The following is a 22,524-nucleotide window of genomic DNA, read 5'->3' on the forward strand; positions in this document are numbered from 1 at the left end:
TGCTCTGCTCAAGGGCCAACACCTAAGTAACCTCGAGTGCCCTGGATTAATCTGACGTGAAAGGGCAGCTTCAACTGACCCCAAAGAGTCGGGGGACAGACTCATCCTTCGCTAAAAATCTGTATTTCTCTACCCTGAAGGATCACCAACCAGCTCAAGGCAGACCCTTTGGCCAAATGCAATCAAGGAAGAAGCAAACAGGAGGCGCTTAGAGATCATATCATCCAACTCCCTCCAGCACACCGAGGCCAGGCAGGGGAAGGGACTTAGCAAACTCTTGGTGAAGTCGGGACTCCTCCCAGCTCTCCAGACTCTGCATCTAGTGCTCTCTCCTACTGGCTTCCGCAGGGTAAAATCTTTGTTTACTCCTTGATGCAAATCACGACTTCGTGATTTAAATTCGACTCCATTCCATAACTGTTTATGGTGTGCCTACTATGTGCTAGGTGGTGAACAGCTATAAAGGAATTCTGAACGAACAGGTCTGTGCTGTGCAAAGTTTCATTTTTGGTCCATCCTCATAAGCCCTGCCTTCCCCTAATATGTTCCTGTCTGCTATTCCACTACCCGCCACCACCGCCCTGCCCTACCCAAGTGGAGTTGTGTGTCACAGTAGTATTAGGAGTCTTGTGCCAAGGAATGGCTTTAGGAGAATTTTCTCTCATGGACTGGGACATGAAAGACAGGGATGGGCCAGCAGGAAACCCAGCCAGCATATGTTTCTATGTGATTGATGGCAATCTTCTGAAGACTAGACCAGCATGTCAAAGAGATTAAACTCTGATCAATTAGTAATGGCTTCCCAGAGCACTGTATTGAGGATTCTTATCCAGGCTCAAAGAACATAAATGCTGTGGTTGATTAGTTATGTCTGCATTGGCCTGGAGACGTGGGAATAGTAGCGCATGTGCTGTACATTTGCCAACTTGAGCCAGACACTGCCTTAACAGAAGCTAAGACTGTTGGAACTTGCCTAATTCTCCCCCTCAGTCCATTTCATGGAAAAGGGGCCAGAGAGGTCAATGGACTTGACACACAGGAGCTCAAATTCCCTATCCCTGCTAAAGCCTGTCTCCTCCAGCCTTATCCTCAGGCTGGGAGTATGCTCACCACCCAGGATGAGATCGTGGGCTCAGTTTACCTACCGAGGTATTTGATAAACTTAAAAAATAAAATCAACTACCAATTCTCAAAAGACAAAGCTTGGCCTTGGCATTAGCAACAAATTCAATTAGCTTGTTTAGTTTAATAAGTCACTTTCAAATTTTTTAAAGCAATGGGACTTTTTTTTTTTTAAAATACAAACATTTCCCAAGGAACCCTGATGTATGAAGAGATCAGGAGGAACCGCTCTGTCTGAAGCAGAAGCAATGCACTCGTACCCTGCCTGGCCACGCTCTCCCTCACGAATGGCCCCCAAGGCACCTGCAGAACATCAAGCTGGACGTGGCTTTGACATCACTCAATGAGATTTGCTAAATCTCTTTACTTTAAACATAAGGTTTAAAGTAAAGCCCGATTAGAATGTTTTCTAAGTTGGAGGGAGCTAGGAGATTGTCCTATCCATCCCCGACCCTCACGTCCTCCCCCTGGCTCCCCCTGCCCACGCCACCAAAACAACTTTCCAGACGAGGAAAAGCTCAAGACAAGGGACTAGCTGAAGGGAGTGGGATGGATGGCTTGGGAGTTGGCCCCCCAAAAATGATTGCTCCCGGACCGTCTGTCTGCACCACTGCCAGGAGGTCACTGAAGCTGTGATGGTGTGTCCACAGGCGGAGGCAAACCGCAGGACCATCCGGGACTAAAGCTGATAGTACACCAAGACGCATGCCACAGCTTGAATTCGCCCGATGCTGGTGAGTCAACTGGCGACTTAACCCCTGAAATGAGCCCTTAGGCTACTAGCCTGGTGCCCAATTTAGCCAAACTCACCTCTACCAGTCCCTGAAACTTTGCATCTTTACCCCAGCTACTGCAAAAGCATGAGACCAGGAACCAGAAGGCCTGGTTGGGTCACTGCTTTCTGCCTTCTCACTGGCTACGGGAACTTGCTCAAGGCATTTTGCCTGTCGGGGCATGACCAGCCTCACTCACAAAATGGGAGCAATACAGCTCACCCCACCTTCCTTCCAAGGTAGTGGAGGGTCTGTGCACTAATAGACGGGCACCCACTCTAGGCGTGGGCTAGGCACAAGATGGGGGCTCTCGTCATTTGACCCAAACTAGCTCAGTAAGAGACAGGGCAGGGCTTGACAGAAATGGCCTGGAAACCTCTCTCCACGGCTCTTCCTTGTGGCTGCAGGCCATGCTTTCCCGGGGACCAGCCTACCGGCCACCCGGCACCTCGAGGGCAATCTGGCAAGGGGAGCAGAGCAGCTCAGTGGCAAACACCTCATGCCAGTGCATAGTTAAAAAATCAAGGAAGCAATACAATAATCCCAGGCACAGTACATCTGAGCCATAAATACATTATTTTAAGGATATACTTTTTTTTTCTTCAATTAAAAATGAGTTTATAATCCTGATTCTATTCACAAGTAACGATTTCATCATCACACACTACAGACAAGAAATGGTACGGTGAACACGGCTGCAAGTCTACGAGAGGAAGTCCGTCGGGGCGGCAGGGGCAATGGGTGACTGACCAGCACGTCTGGGCGCACCCAGGACAACCCGTTGGAAGCGAGGACACTAATGTGGCAGTGGAAGGTCAACACCATGGAAACTCACAGACAGAAGCAGCTTTGTTCAATGTAAACATTGATTTTTTTTTTTTTTAAAAGGACAGTAGTTTCAAGTCTCTCTCTCACGTGTGTTCTCTCTCACGCTCGCTCGCTCGCTCTCCTTCTCAGATACTTGATTTCTTTGAAAACGTAAACATATTGGAAGGGCCTTGTCTGAGGTATTGAGGTATTCCTCGAGGGTTAAGGCTGTTTTCAATGCAGGCTCTGCTGGGCCTCTTTCAGTAAGCTGTCGAAATCCATGGCTTCGTACTTGCTCTTCCCTGACGCAGGAAGGGCCTCTTCTGAATTGGAATCTGGGCACGGGGGCGGAGAAGTCAGTGAGAGCGGAAGGCAGCGAGCAACTCAGGCCAATCGCGAGATCTGCCACTAAGGGTCACCCTGTGGAGTGTTGGTGGCCCAAGGCCTCGTGGTGGGGGGCAAGCACGAGCACTGGCCTGTAACCACAGACTGCCATCCTGTTGTGACATCTTGGCCACGCTGACAGCATCTCGGGGCTTTGGTTGCCCTGTCTGTAGAGCTGGGGGGCCCAAACTAGAGCACGCCAGAGCGCCTTTCCAGCCCCGACACTCTGTGATTCTACTTCCCCCAACAGTTTCTCGCTCAGTAGCAACCTGGTGCGGGGTCCTGTAACTAGATATGCAGCCAGGTGGCGCACCGCCTGGCCTGGAACCCACCTAGGTCCCTGACATAGCCCTGTCCTGTGAAGGCTGCACTGGACTCTCCCCTACAAATAGTGCTTTCCTCCATCTTTGTCCTTCATCACTATCTTGTCCCCAGATGGCAAGGTCATGATGACGGCACTGTTTCACTGTAGTCCCTTAATGGGCAGGGCGCCTGCCTTGTCAGGGGTCACCATGAATGCCCCAAGGGGGCAGGGCAGCAGCTGGCCCTGTGAGATCAAAGAGACAGTGGCCGCGGTTCTACCAGCTGGCTGTGCACACGAGGTCAAAACTTCCTAGAGGCCATGGGAGGCTTGACTCTCTTTGGTTCCAGTCATAGGACAGGATAAGATGGACCACAGACGGGAAGAAAAACAAGATGGTAGCCTCCAGGGGCTGCAGAGTTACAGCAATCAGCACATGGGGCTTGGGTATGGGAACTGTGTCCAGAGGGACTTTAGGTCTCACTAGACGGTGGCAGGGCCTTGGGCACTTACCGTAGTCAGTGTATCTGGGCCAGCAGAAGTGCTGGAGCCCTCCGTAGCTCAGCTGCAAGGCGGGCTCGTTGCGCTTCCTCAGGGCAGCGCCGTTCCTCAGAGAGAGGGCTGCGTGCTCGGAACACCGGTAGGTGATGAAGCCGTACTTCTCACCTCTGGGGGACAGGACAAGGGGAGCATGTTACCGGACCGGCTTGGTGGATGCTGTCAGACCACCCGTTACTAGATGAGGAGCAGAACGCCATAAGGATTCGGTACCCACGTCACGTGGCCGCCTAAATAGAGACGATGACAATTGCTAGGCTGAGCTCCACGATATCATCGTAGTAAGGGCAGCTGATTTGCTGAATGTGTGCCAGCTGTTGGCCACCACAGGTGGTCTCACATGCTCCTTGGATGACCCTGTAAGGTGGGTGCTGCAGTTATCCCCACCTCACGGATGAGGAAGCGGGCTCAGTAATTCACCCAAAGGCAGTGGCAGAGCAGGGATGCGAACCCAGACCTTTCTGACATTAAAGTCAGTGCCCTTAAAAACCTCTGCTTCCTCCATTATTCCCATTTCTCTGGACTCGCCATACTTACCCCCCATAGAACTATACCACTCTCTGCATCCTTCAAAGCTGGCCTCAGCCGTCACTTCCTTGGCTGCTAACTTGGCTGTCACCTCCCCTAACGCGGCTGGTATCATCCTTCAGGGTAGACATCTAACCTGTCTGTCTGCTCAGCATCCACTCCCCTTCCTCTGACAGCAGCACTATGTGGTCAACCAGCCTCAGGATGCCAGGGTAAGTCACATGACGATGGCCGTCCCTGGACACAGTAGTTTGTTCAAGGATGAGCCTGACACCCAAAATTGAACCCCAAAGAATCCATCCCAGGTCCTTGCTGGAGCCAGGCAGGTGACTCCTGCTTCCCCTGGGGTTGGTCTCTAAGCTGGTGGGAGGTAAGCTTGGAGCTAGAGGCAGCCACTTTGCAACCAGGAGGAAAGTCTGCCTAAGAAGGACCTAAAGTCAGTTCTACCTCGACTTTTCACTCTTATGAACAAGAAAAAGGATCCTGAATGATCAAGGGCAGAGACAAAGTGGCATTTCCCTCCTAATCAGGACAGGAGGGAAACAGGCTTACAAACAGTAGGTTCCTAATAATCATTTAAGTAACTCGTATTTCTTGACATCTCTCTGAACCAGGGCAAAGTTGGAACTCTTCTGCCTCTTTTTTTTTGAGACAGTCTCGCTCTGTCACCCTGGGAGTGTAATGGCATCATCATAGCTCACTGCAACCTCAAACTCCTGGGCTCAAGTGATCCTCCTGCCTCAGCCTCCCTAAGTGGTTAGGGCTAGATGTGTGCACTTCCATGCCCGGCTAATTTAAAACAAATTTTTTGTAGAGTTGGGGTCTTACCATGTTGCCTAGGCTGGTCTCAAACTCCTGGCCTCAAGTGATCCTCCTGCCTCAGCCTCCCAAAGTGCTGGGATTACAGGCATGAGCCATCATGACCAGACTGAATTGGACTATTTTAGATACATCACATAAGTGGAATCATACAGTATTTGTCTTTTTATGACTACCTTATTTCACTTAGCATGTCCTCAAGGTTCATTGATTGGTAGCATGTACTGGAACTTCCTTTTTAAGGCTTCATAATATTCCACTTTATGTATATACGTCGCATTTTGATTATCTATTCATCTGTTGATAGACGTTTGGGTTGTTTCCACCTCTTGGCTATTATGAATAAGACTGCTATGAACATAGGTAAACAAATATCACTTTAAGGTTCTGTTTTCAAGGCTGGATGTGGTGGCTCAACGCCTATTATCCTAGCGCTCTGAGAGGCCAAGAGTTCGAGACCAACCTGAGCAAGAGCGAGACCCTGTCTCTACAAAAAATAGAAAAATTAGCTAGGCGTGGTGGTGCACACCTGTAGTCCCAGCTACTCAGGAGGCTGAGGCAGGAGGCTCACTTGAGCCCAGGAGTTTGAGGTTGCTGTAAGCTACTATATTCTAGCCTCAGTGACAGAGAGAGACCTTGACTCAAAAAAAAAAGAAAAGAAAGAAGGATTCTGTGGATATATACCCGTAAGTAGAATTGCTGGATCGCATTGTAGTTCTATGTTTGATTCTTTCAGGAACCACTGTATTGTTTTTCATGTCATCTGCATCATTTTGCATTCCCATCACCACTATATACAAAGGTTCCAATTTCTCCACATCCTCGCGAGCACTTATTTTCTGTTTTTTTGACAGTAGCCTTTCTAATAGGGAAGAAATATGTAATAACTTTTACACAGAAACTATTTTCTTGCTGAAGCGTTTTATTATTATTATTAAATTAGAATTTAAAAACCCTAGTAACTTAGTTTGCAGATATAATGGGAGTTAATTTAGAAATATTTCAAAACTGACAAAGTTTTGACATCTACATTGTGCATTCACAGGCAACCTGTTCTTTTTGCGGATCCCCTGACAGATGAAACGCTGCTTTTCCCAGTGAGTGAGGAAAAACTAGGGCTGTCAGCAAAACAGAAGGCTCGGGACTTGCCGCTGCAGAGGAAGGGCGGCATGTGAGCGGCACGGAGCTTGTGGTACAATCAGGCCCCGAAGCAAGCGCGTCTGCTAGCTGCCAGCAGCTGTGTGCTGGCCTGCACTGTCTCCAGGGCAAAGGCCCTGAAGCAGACATGCCGGTTCCAGTTCCTGCTCTGCCACGAACTAGCTGCTCAGTTAACTTGTCCGAGCGCCTTCAGAAAGGAGAGCAATGGAAAGAGTAAGAGTGCCCACTTCACAGGCGCACTGGGAAGTTCGGATGCGACAATGCGTGGACACTGCCTGGCGCTTAGGAAACCATCAGCACTTGCTGCTGTCACTGGGTGCACGACCGTCATCGGTCCTTCCTCCGGGCTGCGTTTTCCAGGTCTAGGCTGTGCATCTCATCGAATTCATTTCACAAATCTTCCTGGGCATCTTTTGTGTGCCCAGCCCTGGATGGGGACCCTCCCTGCTCCCCACATCTGCCATGGCTTCACTTGACTCACCTCTTACTTCTTGTCAGCACCTGGCACTCTACGATCTCGCCAAACACTTCGAAGCGCCTCTTTAGCTCTCGGGAGCTCATGTCACTGGAGAGATTTCGAACGTACACCACGCGGCCTTCGCCCTGCCGGAGAAGGAGGACAGAGGGAGAGAGAACCAGTCATTGCCTGGCTTCCTGGGCCCCTGGTGGTGGGCGCCCATGGAGTCTTCTCCCAGTTCATGACGTCTGAGCAAGCAACACCAGCCGGACTCAAAGAGAGGACGGGGTCAACCTCTACGCCAGAGGACCTGCCCTTGTTGGAGGAGGGGGCCTGCAAGTTGGATGGGCAAGTGGCTCCAAAGGCAGCAGCTGCTTACATGGAGGAAATGAGCAGAGCTGGGCTGAGAGGGACAGGGCTTATCGCCATTAACATAACTGCACGCTCAGGAGCTTCCGGACTGTTTGGAGTGTGAGGAGGGGAGGAGCTGCAGTGGAACCACGAGTTGCTGAGGATGGTAACGGGGCGTTGGGAGTCAGAGTGGGTTGCAAGGAGAGGGAACAAGACAGGGGCATCAGGGCTATTGGAGCCACCAATATCTTTGGTTTTCCCTGGGCAAAGTGGCTGAAGCCTCAGTGTAGACGCTGTGACCAAGAAGTCACCTCTGGGAGAGCTTGATGCTAAGCCAGCAGACACCTGCAACAGGCCGGCAGAGGGAGGGGAGGGGGAAAAGCCCAGGCTAGAACGTTCCCTCCTGTCCTCTCAGATCTGTGATTTGATCGAGTTGAAGCCACCGCTATTGGAAGTCACTATGACCTGCTAGAGAAGTCCAGCCTTGTTCCTGGAAACCTGTGCTCCCATGGGCAAAAACGACGGTTTCTGGTTCAGACAGGGTTTTTCTGGGAACAGGTGACAGCCAGTGATTCTCCAGCCATCCCACCCACACACCACAGGTGGCAAGGAAGAAACCCCAGGCCCGAGGTCCGCAAGCAAGGTCACGGGAACCGTTCATCCCACGCGTAACACGTCTAGGTTCAGCTCAGTAGAGAAATCCCCTCCTCCCAGCCTCCTTGCAGCTTCTTGAATTCATATAGCTGTTCCCTGCCACCGCCCTAAACACTGGTCCCCCACGTCTTTGCTGGTTTGCTCCTTTTCATCCCTCAGGGCCCAGCTCCTTGGAGATGTCCTGCCCTGACCACCTACATAAGCATGTCCTTCCCAACCGTCCTAACACAGCTATTTGTTTCAGATATTTCAGTCATAGCATTATTAATTTCACGGTGCTCATCCTGCTCTGTAATTACATTGTTTATTCCTTTGTTTACGAGTCTACTGTCCTTCTCTCCCTTCTGCCCAACCACAAGAGCGGGGACCTCGTCTGTCTTGTTCACTGCTGTCACCTAAAGCCTAGGACAGAGCTGGGCTTGCAACTGCTGAACGATCACACAGACTCCAAGAAGATGCTCCATGTGCAGCCTGTATTAAGTACCTGCTTGCAGACAGCTGTGCACCTCCAGGGTATGCACACGTCCTGTGTACCCCTCTCCTCAAAGTGCCACATCATGGGGGAAACCCAGTGGGAGTCTGCTTGTCTTTCTGAGTTCCTCTCCCTCCTTTCCGGTAACATGACACAGCTGGTCGGCTCCAGCTCCCCACTGCAGGCTCCTGATGTATTTCCTCTGTGGGGAGCTTTGCAGTAGGTTCGCCAGGCAAACCCACAAGGCCAGGCAGGGCCTGTGGACTAACTCTTGGAGAACATCGGGGAGGTAGACGGGGAGGAAGGGATCCTTAGCCCTGATCGGGTTGGGGGAACCCATAGGAATCACAGGCCCAACTCTCTCATGTACAGATGAGTACCATGAGGCTCAGGGAAGCTGGGGCACCTGCCCAAGGTCACACAGAAGGTGGTGGCAGGGCTGGCTTATGACCTCATCAGCCTGGCTCTGCTCCCCCCACAACAACCTGCCCTCTTGGCCCTCTCAAGGTCCCAGGTGCTGAGCCTTAAGTCACCCCTAACTGCAGGCCTCATGACCAGTCTCTTGGCTGGACTTCACACGGTGCCCACCTTTGATGCCCTTTGGGGACCCTCGTGCTTTTCAAATGAGAGAAATAAAATTGTCTTCTGCAGGCCACAGTTTCTTTTTCCCTGGGCAGGGGCTGAAGGCTGAGGGGCTCACCAGCCAGCCTCAAAGGGCTTTGGGTCCATGAACCCCCCACCCTTCCTCCTTGTCCCCGCTCACTCCGGGGCCCCAGGTCACTTACAATGGCCTTTTCCCGCCGCTTCCTGGCATGCCGGACGCTTGGCGTTCTGTCTGAACACGGCCCTCTGCTCTCACATCTGTCAGTGAACAAGCAAAGCAGAGGCACTCACTCTCGGGAGGGACCACGGGGCGGGGAGACATGCTCCAGGAGACAAGGATGCTGCTCTGGGGCTCATTCCAGAGGGCACATGTGTCCAAACCGCCCCCTGCAGAAACCCAGCTTCCCTTCAGCAAGGATGGCCCAGGGCTGGGTGTGGGTCTGAACATTTGGACACGTGCCTTCTGCCAGCTTCCGGGGCTACCTCACTGGGAACCACTGTGTTGCTAATTATGACCCACCCTTCTGAGCCTTGTCTATGCCGTCAGGGGTAGGACAGCCCTTTCGCTTCATTGCCTCACTTGACCTGCTGAAAAAACCGTAGCAGGCCTTATGTTTCACAATTTTCCAGATAAAAAGTCTGAGGCTTGGGTCTGAGATGGGATTTGCCTAAAGTTAGAAAGTAGAGAAGTCAGAGGTAGCAGCAGGTCTTCTGATTCTAGAACTACTGCTCTCTCCATATCTCTGTGCCTCGGCCAAGCAACAGCCCCCTGCCCACCACGGCCCCCCACTTCCGGTCCGGCTATCAGGCTAATTAGTCCGCAGAGCCCACGCAGGCTCCTGGGCGCCACATGCCTGCAGCCTTCCTCTCCTGCCTGCACGCTGCCCTTGCTCCTCCAGTCTGAGTCCTTGACAAATACGGCACGGAGGACAAGAACGCAGGCCCGTGAGTCAGACAGCCCGTGTGTGAACCCCGCTCTACCGCCTCCCTGCTGGGTGACCTTGGGCCAGGTACAGAAGCCCTCTCAGCTTCAGTTCTTCTTCTACAAAACAGGAACAACCAACCGTGTCCACCTCCTTGGCCATTTGTGACAATTAAATAAAAAAACGCACGAAAACCCTTAGCCCAGGAACTGCTCAGTAAATGTTTGCTCTGTTTTTCTATTCAACCTCTCTGAGCCTCAGCTTTCACATCTATAGAATGGGGATAAGCAGCAGACGCACCTTCCAAGTCCATCTGTGAAGCTCAAACAGGGTAAGAGAAGGGGGTGTGACTTGTAAACTTTAAAGTGCTATGTAAGTATAGTATTCTCACCCCTCTGCAACAGCACTGGCAGACCATGCCCACCTGAAGAGCTGCGTGTGACTACAAGGCACTGTGGAGTTCAGGGTTTGTGTTGCTAAACTGGCTCAAAGTGCTTCCTGTGGATGGATGTTTGGTAGTGGAAGCGCATATCTGGAGAAAGGCTGGTTACTAGTTTACCAGGCTTACCGGGTACCAAACTCGGCAAGAACCCAGTTAACCAGTTAACTTTCTCCAGTGAGCAGAAAGAGCCAGCCTTGAACCTGGACCAAAGGAGAGAAGAGGAAAAGGAGAACCCATGTGGGTTTCTAGAGAGGTTGCCGACGGTCCCCCGGCAAGCGCAGGAACACAAGCCTGAACACCCCTGAGCTGGGCGGGAGAGAAGGAGTCAGGGAGGCTCCAGCTTTGGCCCCGGGGGATGTGTTTCAACATGAAGAGAGCCTTGGAAACAGCCAGCATGGAGCCTGAGCGGTTTAGCTCACAGCAAAGCAAGGCTAAAGCCAAAAGCTCGACCTTGGAGGGCTGTAAGGCCGGGGCTCCTCCTGGGGAAAGAAGGGAGCCAGAAAGAGAGGCTCAGAGAGGCCTGACAGACGCCACCTCTAACTGACGGCTCCTGGCTTATTATACAGAAGGGTTTGTGGGAGAAATTGCCGGGGAACTCACGGGGAACAGAAAATTTAGGGCTTCTTAACATTAGTTCGTGGGGATCCATGAACCCCCTAAAACTGAATGCCGAGTTAGATGTTTATGCACATTTTATTGGGGAGAGGGGCCTTTGTCTTAATCAGATTTGCAAACAGTTAAGAGCCATTTGGTGTAGACATGTAAATATAAAGCTGAAGAGCTCTAAGAAAAGGCAACTTCATGTGACCTGAATTCTGGTCTCCGAGCAGGTACTCTGGCAACACCAGCACCACCTGGCATTGCTAGGAATGCCAATTCTCCACCTCCACCCCCACCGACACATGAGATGCCCAGGGGGCGCCCAGCAAGCCCGGCCTGAGCCCTGCAGGTGACTCTGGGCTCAGCTCTATACCCAAGAGCAGCACCTAATGGCCACTGCCCAGGCAGAGGGCTGGAAACCGGCCTCCCCAGGAAGGACCAGGACCTGCTGTCCTGCTGTGATCGGAGAGAGGCACCATCTCCCCGCACCGCACCAAAGCTGCCAAACCTCTATGCTTTCTGCTCAGCTCCCTGGCTGACTTTTGGACGGGCGCCTTCTCCAGTTTGGCTCAGTGAGCACAGGTGGTTTGGGCGAGCAGGCCCCTGATGCGTCGTCCCACACCGAGGTGAAGCTCTCATGGGTGGCTGACTGCCGAAGCCACAGAGCAATTCAGCAGGACCCAGAGATGGGAATAATCACTGCTTTGAATCCAGGGACTTTTTCGGAAGACAGGTTAGGGCTAATCTTTCCCTTACATGTAAATATCACATAGGTTTTCAACTGGGCATGTATATGTTTGCACAAAAACCCATCCATTTTAAATACAAAAGCAGATGAATAAGGGACAAGTTCATTTAGACATAATGCCACAATCAGCCAGGAAGTGGGTTTTCTTTTTCTCCCAGGGCCAGGAGATTTGGGACACTCCAATTTCACAGACCAGGCTTTGTTTGCCTCTGGGACTCACCCACAGCTCCCCCGAGGAGGAGACCACCTTCAGGGCCTCCGACCAGGACACAGGCCGCAGAGGGAGATGTAGCCTCAGTTTGCAAGCAAGTTTCCCGGGACTCCCTTCCCCACTCACACCCTGGAACCTGGGGTCCTCAGCTGCCCACTGCCCCTGAGGCCACCCGTCCATACCTGAAGTTCCTGCGGGTGGCTGGTGACCAGGAGCGGCAGGATGAGGAGCCAGAGCTTGAGCGGCTGCGGGAACAGAGTGGCCGATTGGCCTTGCTTGGTGGGCTCTGGTAGGGGCAGTGGTCAGAGCGAGGGGGGCTGACCCCTGAGTCCTCTTCTTCATTGTCCTCCTCCTCCTCTTCCTCCTCCAGGAGGAAGCTGCTCTCACCACTGCTGCTGCTGCTGTCCTCAAAGACGGTGTCATATTCAGGGCTCTTACACGAGGCCAGGTCTTCATCCTCCAGGGCGGTCTCCAGCAGCCCAAAGTGCTTGGTGAGGCTGGCGCGGATCTCGTGGTCTCTCAGCAGCATACTGTCCTTGGGTGGGATGCCAGCATCACAGCTTCTGTCTTCCTCCCTGCTGGGGGCCTGGGCTTCAGCCCGAGGGGCACCCTGCTGGGGCCAGTCCTCAAGGTGGACCCCAGATGGCTCCCAGGACCTCAGCACCTTCCTCTGCAGGGCGCCCTCTGGCCTGAGCACCTGGCAGTAGTCATGGTCTCCAAAGGAACAGGAGAAGGGGCGCTTCTGGCCAGCCTGGGAGGCCGGCTGGATGGTGGCATGCCGCAGGTGGGACAGGAGCTCACTCCGCTCTGGATGCTTCTTTGGCAGCTTGTGGGCAGGCCCCAAGGTGGCCCCGAGCTGGAGGCCCTCAGGAGAGGGCAGGCTGGGAGCTGTGTCTTTGCCCAAGCTGAGCTTGATGTCTGGCTTGAAGGGGTCCTCCTCTGTGGGCTTGTACGGGGGTGTGGTGGGTGGGGTGAGGCCTGCCCAAGCAAGAAAAGTGAGGTCAAGACAGAGCGCTTCTCCAAGGGACACTAAACCCTACTCTGGGATTGCAGGCATCACTAACTGAGCACTGCCCTGCTGGCTGGGCCTGGAGGTAGCCTGGGAATCCTTCAATCCTCTGGAGTTGGCATGTGATGAAATCCATTTGCCATCTCTTCTGTGACCTGGTAATGGCAGCTGGAGCCTCCAAGTTATCTGAGGCATCTCTTCCTGCTCCACATCTAGTCATCCAGCTACACCTCCCAAATGCCTCTGCGGTCTCCCTGCCTGGAGCCGGGGCAGGTGCCTAAGACCAAGCTGCCCGCTGCGATCTGACAGCACCCTCTGGTGCTCCTGCAGCTGACCTTGGTCCCTGTTGTCCCCAACTTGCCAAAATGCCCTTCTCTTCCTTGCTGGGGCTCCTGAAGCCTACAGGATAAAGAGCAAACACCTCTGCCTTTTGGCCATTTGTCACTGCTCTTTCCTGCCACCTCCCTTCTACCACCCAGCAAGCCCAGGTGACTGGCATCTCTGATGCACCCTGGACTTTCGCGCCCCAGGGGGCTTTGCTTGGCCTGAGCCTGCTGCCGGGCACACCTTCCCCTTCTTGGTCTTTCCGACGTCTAATCATCAAACCCAGCTCCCATGTCCCCTGCTCTGGGTGCCCTGCAGTCTTCCCAGGCCACATTCCTACCCAGCCCCGCCCCTCTTCTGTGACCCAGAGCTCCTGCACATACTTTGAAATTAGCCACATCCAACAGTGCTCGCCATGGTGCAAGTCTCTGTCTCTCCCAAGAGACCGTGGGCTCCTCTGGGGAAGACTCGTGTCTCTTTGTTTTCTGACTCCAGTGTCACCTTATGTGCCAATTATTGGCAGCTGAATGGCTGACCCTCCTCATAACGCCTCCTTGTGTATCTCAACACCCAGTGCAGCCTGTGGGGCAGTGGCAGGAGGGCTCCCTGGCACGCCGTCCCTGCCCGAGGGGCTCTTCAGTGTGCGGGATTCATTGCCAGGGGTCTCTCCAGCTCCCTCAAAGGCAGCCCACCAGCGAAGCCCCGGCTCACCTGCTGTGCCGCAGAGCTCCACTGTCAAGGTCTGCTCAAAGCTCTTCTTGCCAAAAGGAGGGTCGCTGATGGGGGCAGGGAACACAGAAAGGAAAGAGGCAGGTCAGCAGCAGCTTGCACTCCCCCCAGCATGCAAGGTGGGTAAGGGGACACAGGGATGGACCCTGCTCCTGCTGCCCATGGAAACGGAGCCTGGGGAGATCTGCTAGGGGGACCCCCCCCACCCCAGCTGTTAAAGGAATTCAAGCTGCACAGTTCTTTTAGGAGACCCAGGCGAGGTCTGCTGAAGTGTGGAGAGAGGACAAGTGCTGTCAGCCTCTTTGTTTTACAGGTGGAGCAACTGAGGCCCAGAGGGAAGAAGGGACTTGCCGGAAGTCACACAGCACTGTCAGCTTTTCCCCAGGGACAAAACAACTCTTTCCAGGGTCCCAAAGAGGACGGCTTATGAAGTGGCCTGAGGCCTGATGCCCCGTCTTTGCGCTGGGCCTGCAGAGGTCAGCTTCTAAAAACCAGCCCCTTCCAAAGGAGCCCAGCACCCGAGGGCCCCAGATGACAATGAGGGCAGGGGACAGGGCCAGGTTCAGCCACTGGAGAACCCCTCCCACTCCGACACACACACCCAACAAGACAAACTCTCATGGAATCCTATGCCAATAATTCCTAAAAATCTACCTTTGTGACAAGGCCAGCATGAGGCACCTGGGAGAGTCTGAAAAGACAAAAACAGAAAAATAAGATTCCCCAACATGGCATCACTAGCAGACGTTTCACCTCTGGAGGAGACCCCAAACTATCATTGGTGCCAAGCACAGCTGCCCTTTGGGCAGGTGACCCAAATGCCTGTGCACTTTTAGAGAAGGGCAGGAACAACTCAAACCCACCTTGCACCCCAGGCTCTCGGCCCAGCGTCTACTTGATTTTGCCGGAAGGACAGAGGGGCACGAGGGTGACACCTTCTGGCCAAACAGCGTAGCACAGTCAAGAGCTCTGACTCCCAAGTCCCACAGATTGGGGCTCGGGACAGAGCCCTGTGTCGGACTGATCACGTAACAGCTCTGTGCCTACCACACAGGTTTCTCATGGGGAGCCAACGAGCATACCCCGGGTGACGTCCGAGACCAGTGCCGGGCACGGGAAGTGCGCAACAGCTAACGGTTACTGTTACCATGACCGCTATCATCAGCTGCATTTACAGACACACCTCCGTCACATCATCCCCAGCAAGTCTACGGTATGGTACTGCTCACACTTTGTAATTATCTTCCTTTTTTGTTTACTTTTTGACCGGCCCCCCCTCTGAAACACAAGCCCCACGAAGGCATCTTGCTCCTTGTTCGTTAAGTGGCATCCCGCCCGTGCACGATGAAAAACTCAGATGTGTGGCTGTTTTCCCGAAGATCTGCTCTAATTAGCCCAAAGAGAAGTCGCAGCCCCAGTGCAGAAGGGACTTGCCCGACCTCCCAAACACGCGGGGGGCCCCTGGTGCCAGTGCAGAGGGTCCGCCACACCCCGTCCCTGCCCCCTCCTCGCAGACCACCGACTCTGACTACCTCTGGGAGGGAGCCTCGGGCAGCTGGGGTCCTCATCGGTGTCCCCACACCCGCTCTCACAGGGGCTCTCCAGGGCAGGAATCTGGGGTCCCGGTACAAGCTGCTGGTCTTGGCCAGTGTCCTCGTCCGTGGGGCTGCCCAGCTCCCCCTCGATGTCGTAGGCTTTGGGAGCCAGGCACAGCGAGGGCAGAGCACCTTGGGGCTCCGAGGGGACCAGTGACTCATCAGCAAATGTCAGCCAGGGGCCCAGCTCGGGGTTCAGTCTCCGTGACCGCCGCACCGGGCACACAGAGCTCCCCAGTTTCCTCCCCAGCTTGGTCCACAGCAGGCCTCGGCCTGGCCTTTTCCTGCCCCACTCCTCCTCTTCCTCCTTCTCCTCTTTTTCTTCTTCCTCTTCTTCCTCCTCATCTTCTTCCTCTTCTTGCTGCTGCGGCCGGGCAGGCCGGCGGACATCCCCTTTCACCTCCAGCCGCAGTGGGCGCAGGCTCGGTCTGGGCCCGGTGTTCTTGGACGAAGCTGCGACCCTTACCTCCTCCACTGGGGGTGGGTGGCCAGGGGAGGCCTGGCCGTCTTTGGGGGGCCTGGGCTTGGACTGCGGTGTGAGGGAGGCGTAGACAGGCGTGGCCAGGCGGTAGGGTTTGCTGACATCGCAGAGAACATCTCGAGCTAGAAGTTCCCTCAAAATGGAGAACTCAGCCCAGGAGGCTTTAGAGGGGTGCTGGGGCCGGGGCCTGACTTGCGTGGAGGGGCTGTCGCAGGGCTGGGGGGCTGGCAGCTTCCTCTGGGGGAGGCAGTAGGTGTGCATGTAGCGGATGAGCTGCACCATGGCCTGCATGTCCTCCTGGGGGACCCGGGCGCTAGGGCCTGGCCTGGCCGGTGCTGGGGAGTTCCGGGGAGAGGCTGGAGCTGGCTGGGGGCTCGGGCAGTCCTCATCCGGCTCCTCGTCCTCCTTGGCAGAAGGACGGGGACTCCAGGGGGGTGGCAGCTGCAGGCCCCGGTCTGGAGAGTGGGCTTTCGAGGTGAGGTGCTTATGCAGCTCTGTGCAGCTCCGGCTCTGAGGCTGCGTCATGGGCGCCTTCTTGTCATGAGTGCTGTCTACCTAGAGAGGGAAGACGCCAGAGTGAAGAGGGAGCCCCACACTGCTCCTCCCTTCTGCCCCATCCCACGGCCCCTGGCCAGCCTGGACTCTCACCTGGACCATGGGGACAGGCAGGTTTCCTTCACTCCATCCCCAGCCTCCAGTACAGAGCCTGACACCAGGCCGTGCTCAGCGGATGAGGAATGAAGGGATGGCCAGCCTCTTAACAGGTCTCCCAGCCACGCAGACCCTTCCAGATTCACTGCCAAAGCCCCGCTCTGACCATCCCACTCCCCCGCTCGGCACCCTTCAGTAACAGAGCCAGGAAGTGACTCGTGGCGGCCTAGGGCTGGGCATGGGAAGGTCGCGCTGTAGATGGGGGACTGGGGGTCTTCTGGGAGGTTGGGCATGTCCTAAATCGGGGCTGTGGCCATGTCTGCACGACTGTAAATTTACTGAGGATCACAGAATTGTACTGTTAAGATAGGTGGCTTTTATGTGTGCACACGGCACCTCGGTAAAATTGTTTAAAAGAAGGAGAAATTCCCTAGCTGCCCCGTACCCACAGGACCCTGGGGAAGCTGCCTGGCTGGGCGGCTGAGGCCCCTGCAACCTGCACCAGCCGACTCCTCTCCAGCCTTACTGGCCCCACTTGTCCACACGGCGGCTTTCCTCCCAGTGCGACCAGTCTCTCTGGTGGGGCCTTCTAGCGATGGCTGTTGGCGTCTCTCAGCATCTGGGGAGCTTGCTAGGCTCCCAGAGGGCAAAGAGGTGGCTCATGCAGGGGCATGGCTGCTGCTCCCTTGACAGCATGGAACACAGGAAGATGGGCCTTTGTTTCAGGTCAGCCAGGACAAATAGGGCGGGAACACAGGGACAGGAGGGGGAGGCCAGAGGGGAGGTTTTCAGGAACAAGAACCCTTGGAAATCACCTGTTAAACCTCTCCTTGTTAGGCTTGGAAGATGGGGCCCTAGGGGGCAAACGGACTTGCTTGGACCCTGCGTGTCCATCACAGAAGCTTAAAGTCTCCAATAGCTCCCAGAAAAGAAATCCAAGCTCTTTATTTACTGTGGCCTCTGCAACCAGCGAGGACCTTGCGTTTGGGCCTGTCATACCATTAGAATATAAGCCCCCAAGGGCAGGCTGCATCTTTCTCGTCCCTGTTCTAACCAGTGTCTGGAACACTGAAGGGTAAGAATTCCAGGGCTCTTTCTAGAACCCTGAACTGGGCTGGGTCTCAAGAAGCAGTGCCCAGGACGCCAGCTACAAGGGCTGTGGGATGAGCAGGAACTGAAATGAGAAGTTGGTTGAACTTGATACCCTTCACCAGACCTGAAGGCTGCATCCCCGAAAGGTCACCTGGGGGGCTGGGCAGATTTCTGGGCATGTGCAGAAATACCTTGACATAAGGCCGCTGACTTTTGGACCTGAGGCCTGCCTGGCGCCAGGCGGTCCCGTCCTTCTGGGTGTCAGAGCTTGATGCTGGGGAGGATGTGGCGAGGAGGAGCTTCTGCAGCTGAGGGAGAAGCAGAGAGGTCAGGAGCTGGGGCGGAGCCACAGCCAGAGGGCACGGACTGCAGGGCCAGCCCCTCCAGACTGACCATGTTCTGACCCCGGCATCACAGGACCAGGCATTCTATGACCTGGAATGATGTCCCCTAGATATTTTTTTTTTTTTTTGAGACAGAGTCTCACTCTGTTGCCCAGAGTAGAGTGCCGTGGCGTCAGCCTAGCTCACAGCAATCTCAGACTCCTGGGCTCAAGCAATCCTCCTGCCTCAGCCTCCCGAGTAGCTGGGACTACAGGCATGCGCCACCATGCCCGGCTAATTTTTTCTATATATTTTTAGTTGTCCAAACAATTTCCTTCCATTTTTAGTAGAGACGGGGTCTCGCTCTTGCTCAGGCTGGTCTCGAACTCCTGACCTTGAGCGATCCACCCGCCTTGGCCTCCCAGAGTGCTAGGATCACAGGCGTGAGCCACTGCACCCGGCCTCCCCTAGATATTAAGTGCAGATGGCAGACTGTCTAACAATCCCAGACACACACAAGTATCCCAACGACATGTAAATCCTTTTCAGAGTTAATAACCCAGGAGAAGAGCTGTGACTTTGAGAACCCAAAGAGGTCTTGGGTAATGTCTGTCTAGTGTCTGTCCATTCTACTGGTAAAAATTGCGTGTATACTTTATCGGGACACTGCATGTACTCGTGGTACACACACGCACACACTCTGGAAGGTTAGGTCCAAAATGATCCCAGCTGTGGAATTCTAGCTGATTTCTCATTTGTTCTTTTTTCTTACTCATATTACCTTTAAGAAAAAAGACACATCACAAATACCAAAGGGTGGACAATTCAAAGCAAGTCTACCTCCTGCCCAAAGTCCCTTTCTCCCTCCCAGAGGCAACCACCATTAACCACTTTCTTGTGAACCTATCACGAGGTGGGCTTGGTCCATACAAGATACACAATGCATATATCACCTCCAGCCCACCCTGATGTCTGTGCACAACTGGAAGAATACTACACACTTAAGCTTGTCTGACTTTTTTTTCCCCCCAACTAATTTTTCTGTAAAAATAATTAAAACTCTTCTGCTTCTGCACCCTGAAGGCAGGTGCACAGCGTGTCTAAGCTGAGAGAACAAGAAGCTGAATACACCTGGAAGTTCCACCAGGGACCCTACCATAGCCGAGGTTGGGACAAACCGAGAAACATAATGAGATTTTAATACAGCACCGAGTGTTTCCTTGGGGTACGTGCCACCCCAACTCACCCCAGCAAGGAGCCAGAGAAAAGGCCACTCCACACCCTCCCAAGGAGCTGGAGGATCCCCACCACCCTACCTACATGTTTGTGACTCCCTGGCTTTGGACAGATTCCCTGGACCGGAGGAATTAGATCTCGTTCCAGCCCCACTCAGGCCCAACTCACTGTGAGACCTTGGGCAGGTCATTTCCTTCTCTGGGCCTTGGTTTCTCCACTGGTATAGTGAGGGGAAGATAGACTAAATGGCTGGATCTGAACTTTTTTAAGACTCTAAGAAGACGACAGAAGCTGCTGACCTCAGAAAAATGCACAGATATGTACGAGTCCATGGGTCCTTGTAAGTCCCTTGCTGGACTCTGGGATCCATGGTCCAACCTGGGGTCTGGATGATTTCTCAGGGCCTTTCTAGAACTCTGTCGGTATGCTGGGAATCTAGACAGGGCGTCTGTTTCCTGTGTGCCTCGTGCAGCACTCAGTAAACATGTGTGGAATGCATGGCACGGGCGGGAAACAATCTGTGACCAGCAGGGGCCACTCTTTGCCTCCCCAAGGTTTGGGCCCCCGCCAGAGGCCCCACGCAGAAATGGCACTGAGAACTCCTGTTATTACTAATGGCTGCGCCGGAAGTATTACCTAGCTAGTGTTTACTGAGCAACTCTATGTGCCCGGCCCTGTTTTAAGTGCTTTCCATGTATTATCTGCTATAATCTTCCTAAAACCTTTGACACAAGCACTGTTATTAACCCCATCTTACGGGGTTAATAGAGAGGTTAGAGTCTTAGAGAGGTTCAGGTCACGTGCTGGAAGGACACATAAGTACTGATTGGCAGGGCTGGGATTCAAACCCAGGCGGTCTCACTCCTGTCTGCAAGGGAGGAGGAGCCACAACACGGGACTGAACACATTCTGCGCCCCGCACGCGCTGGGTGCTTACTGCATGTGTCACACTGCTTTGGGGAACTTGGAGGCAGTGGGAAGGAAGGGAGAGGGTCCTAGACCAGGAGTCGGAACACCTGAGTTCCAGTCTTTGCTGGCACACTGACTTGCTGTGGGACCATGGGAGATACCCTCCCCACGCTGGGCCTCAGTTTCCCCAGACAGGCCTTTCCAGGGCAGCCTCTGCATGACCTGAGAACCCTCTCAGCTCCGGCAGGCTCTGGTTCCAGCTGAGTCTCACCAGCCTCCAGAAGCCACAGCACACAACAGCTCAGCTTTGGGCCCCGTCAGTCCGAGTCAAGGACAACAGCTTTCGATTAACTTTTGAGGTCCAGATCCTTTTGAAAATCTGATAGAAGCTGAGATCTTCTCCTTAGAAAGCTGCTATTCCATACACATTTCTGCATATATTCACAAAGCACTTAGTTCTTGCTAACCAGTCCTGCAAACCTGCAAACCAGTCCAACCTCTTTGGAGGGCAATCTGGAAGTATCTGTCTAAACTGAAAAATCACGTATCCATAGACCCAGAAATTTCATTTCTAGGAATTTACTTACATGTCGAAAAGGCCTGTACGAGGAGTTACTGCAGCACTGTTTGTAATAATAAAGGAGTTGAAACAACATAATACCCATCCACAGGGGACTGGTTAAATAAATTACGGTACATCCTTACCAAGGAACATTACACAGCCAACAAAAAGAATGAAACAGAGTACTATATGCTCATCTGGAAGAGTTTCTGAGATATGCAGTTCACTGAGAGAGCAAGGTGCAGAACCATATCTGACGTAGGCTCCCTTTTGTAGTAAAAAAACAAAACAGGTAGAAGAGGAATGTCACATAACAGACCAGTAACCATGGTTACCTCTGGGGAAGGAAAAAGCCATTGAGAGAGGGCTCAGGAGGTTTTGCTTTTAACTGTTCGCATTTACTATCTGGATTTTTGCCGTGTGTATATAATCTTTAGGAAAATGTTTGCATGTAATTTGAAGGATTTAACACATGACTAGGTCAATCCTTGAAATCCCCAAGAGCCTACAGGATGCAGGTGAAGCCTGAGGTTAGTCCTGCTGTCTAGGTGGGAACGGCGAGGCCCAGGGCAGCCTCCCACCTCCACCCCAGGCTCTCTGCTGTGAACCACGCTGCCGGCGGTGCACAGACACCCCTGCCGGGCTGGAGCTGACTGCTCTGCGCCCAGCTTCCTACAACCAGACATCCATCCCAGGCCAAAACCTTTACTTTGGCTGGAAACAGGTTCTCACCAGTGAGAGCTCATCCACCTCAGGGGCTGGGGCCGGGGGTGTCTCCAGAGCGGGGCTGGGGGGCGCAGATGAGGGGGCAGGTGAAGCTGAGGTGCAGGATGGCACGTCTCCACCATCCAGGGCCGGGAAGGCAGCCAGAGCCACGTCGTCTTCGGGCATGTCGTCCAGGGTCTTGGTGAGCTCTGCCAGGAGGGCCTCATTCTCACTGTCGATCTGGAGTGAGGCAGGCAGGAGCAGTAGAAAGGCAGAGAGGGAAGATGGTTAGGAACCACCTTAACCTTGGCCTTCGCAGTGAAATCCGACTCTCCCCACGCAGCTGGACCATCATCACTCTCCTGCCACCCCACCCCCTCCCTCACCAGAGCTGCTCAGTGTTCCTGGGAGAGCAGATGACAGTGGAACGGGCCTGCCCTGGAAGTCCCAGTCTTGGCTCTGTTGCTCATCAGTGTGTGACCTTGGGCGCAGGGCCGTCCACCTGAGCAACGCCCGCCCCCTCCACCAAGGACTGAGGCGGTTCCACACACTGGCAGCAGCATCCCATTGCAGCCCCAGCCCCTTGGACCCTGGGACCCAGGCAGTGCAAAGGCCAGAAGCTCCAGGGTTCAACCATAACAATGAGAACCACAGCCACTGCCCTCCTCATTCACTCAAGGACAGGCAGTGAATATGGTGAGTATGGTGGTCAGAAGCCTGGGATCGGGAGCTGGGGCTGAATTCCAGATCCCATGCTTATCAACTGTGGGTCCTTAGGCAAGTTTGTTTCCTCATCTGTCAAATGGGATGACAAACAGTACATATTTCATAAGGTCATTGCTGAGGGCCAGATGAGTCAACATAGATAAGATCCTTAGAAAATAGCGCCTGGCACAAAATAAGCACCAGCTACTATGACGACTACAACCTTGACCACATCTATTGCTGCCACTACTACCACGATGCCTGCTATGATGACGATGATGATGATGGCAGT

The 22,524-nt window shown here is 53.7% G+C and overlaps 1 protein-coding gene across 2 annotated transcripts in view; it reads right to left on the reverse strand.

The window, feature by feature from the left end:
- Positions 1–2,779: 2,779 nt before the first annotated feature.
- Positions 2,780–22,524, reverse strand: part of PPARGC1B (peroxisome proliferator-activated receptor gamma, coactivator 1 beta) — a 100,325-nt gene continuing 80,580 nt past the window's right edge. Inside the window, exons 3-12 of one of the 2 annotated variants that reach the window (XM_012658254.1) lie at positions 21,555–21,767; positions 17,984–18,100; positions 15,506–16,604; positions 14,628–14,664; positions 13,956–14,020; positions 12,094–12,889; positions 9,170–9,245; positions 6,932–7,053; positions 3,901–4,055; positions 2,780–3,037 (exon numbers count right to left, since the gene is read on the reverse strand). In XM_012658254.1, coding sequence (XP_012513708.1) covers positions 2,937–3,037; positions 3,901–4,055; positions 6,932–7,053; positions 9,170–9,245; positions 12,094–12,889; positions 13,956–14,020; positions 14,628–14,664; positions 15,506–16,604; positions 17,984–18,100; positions 21,555–21,767 — 2,781 coding nt within the window. In that variant the 3' untranslated portion in view covers positions 2,780–2,936. The remainder of the gene's footprint in view (positions 3,038–3,900; positions 4,056–6,931; positions 7,054–9,169; positions 9,246–12,093; positions 12,890–13,955; positions 14,021–14,627; positions 14,665–15,505; positions 16,605–17,983; positions 18,101–21,554; positions 21,768–22,524) is intronic. The other variant, XM_012658255.1, reaches the window with a different exon arrangement.

The sequence above is a fragment of the Propithecus coquereli genome, unplaced genomic scaffold (genome assembly GCF_000956105.1).
Source record: "Propithecus coquereli isolate 6110/MARCELLA unplaced genomic scaffold, Pcoq_1.0 Scaffold58, whole genome shotgun sequence".
Lineage (NCBI taxonomy): Eukaryota > Metazoa > Chordata > Mammalia > Primates > Indriidae > Propithecus > Propithecus coquereli.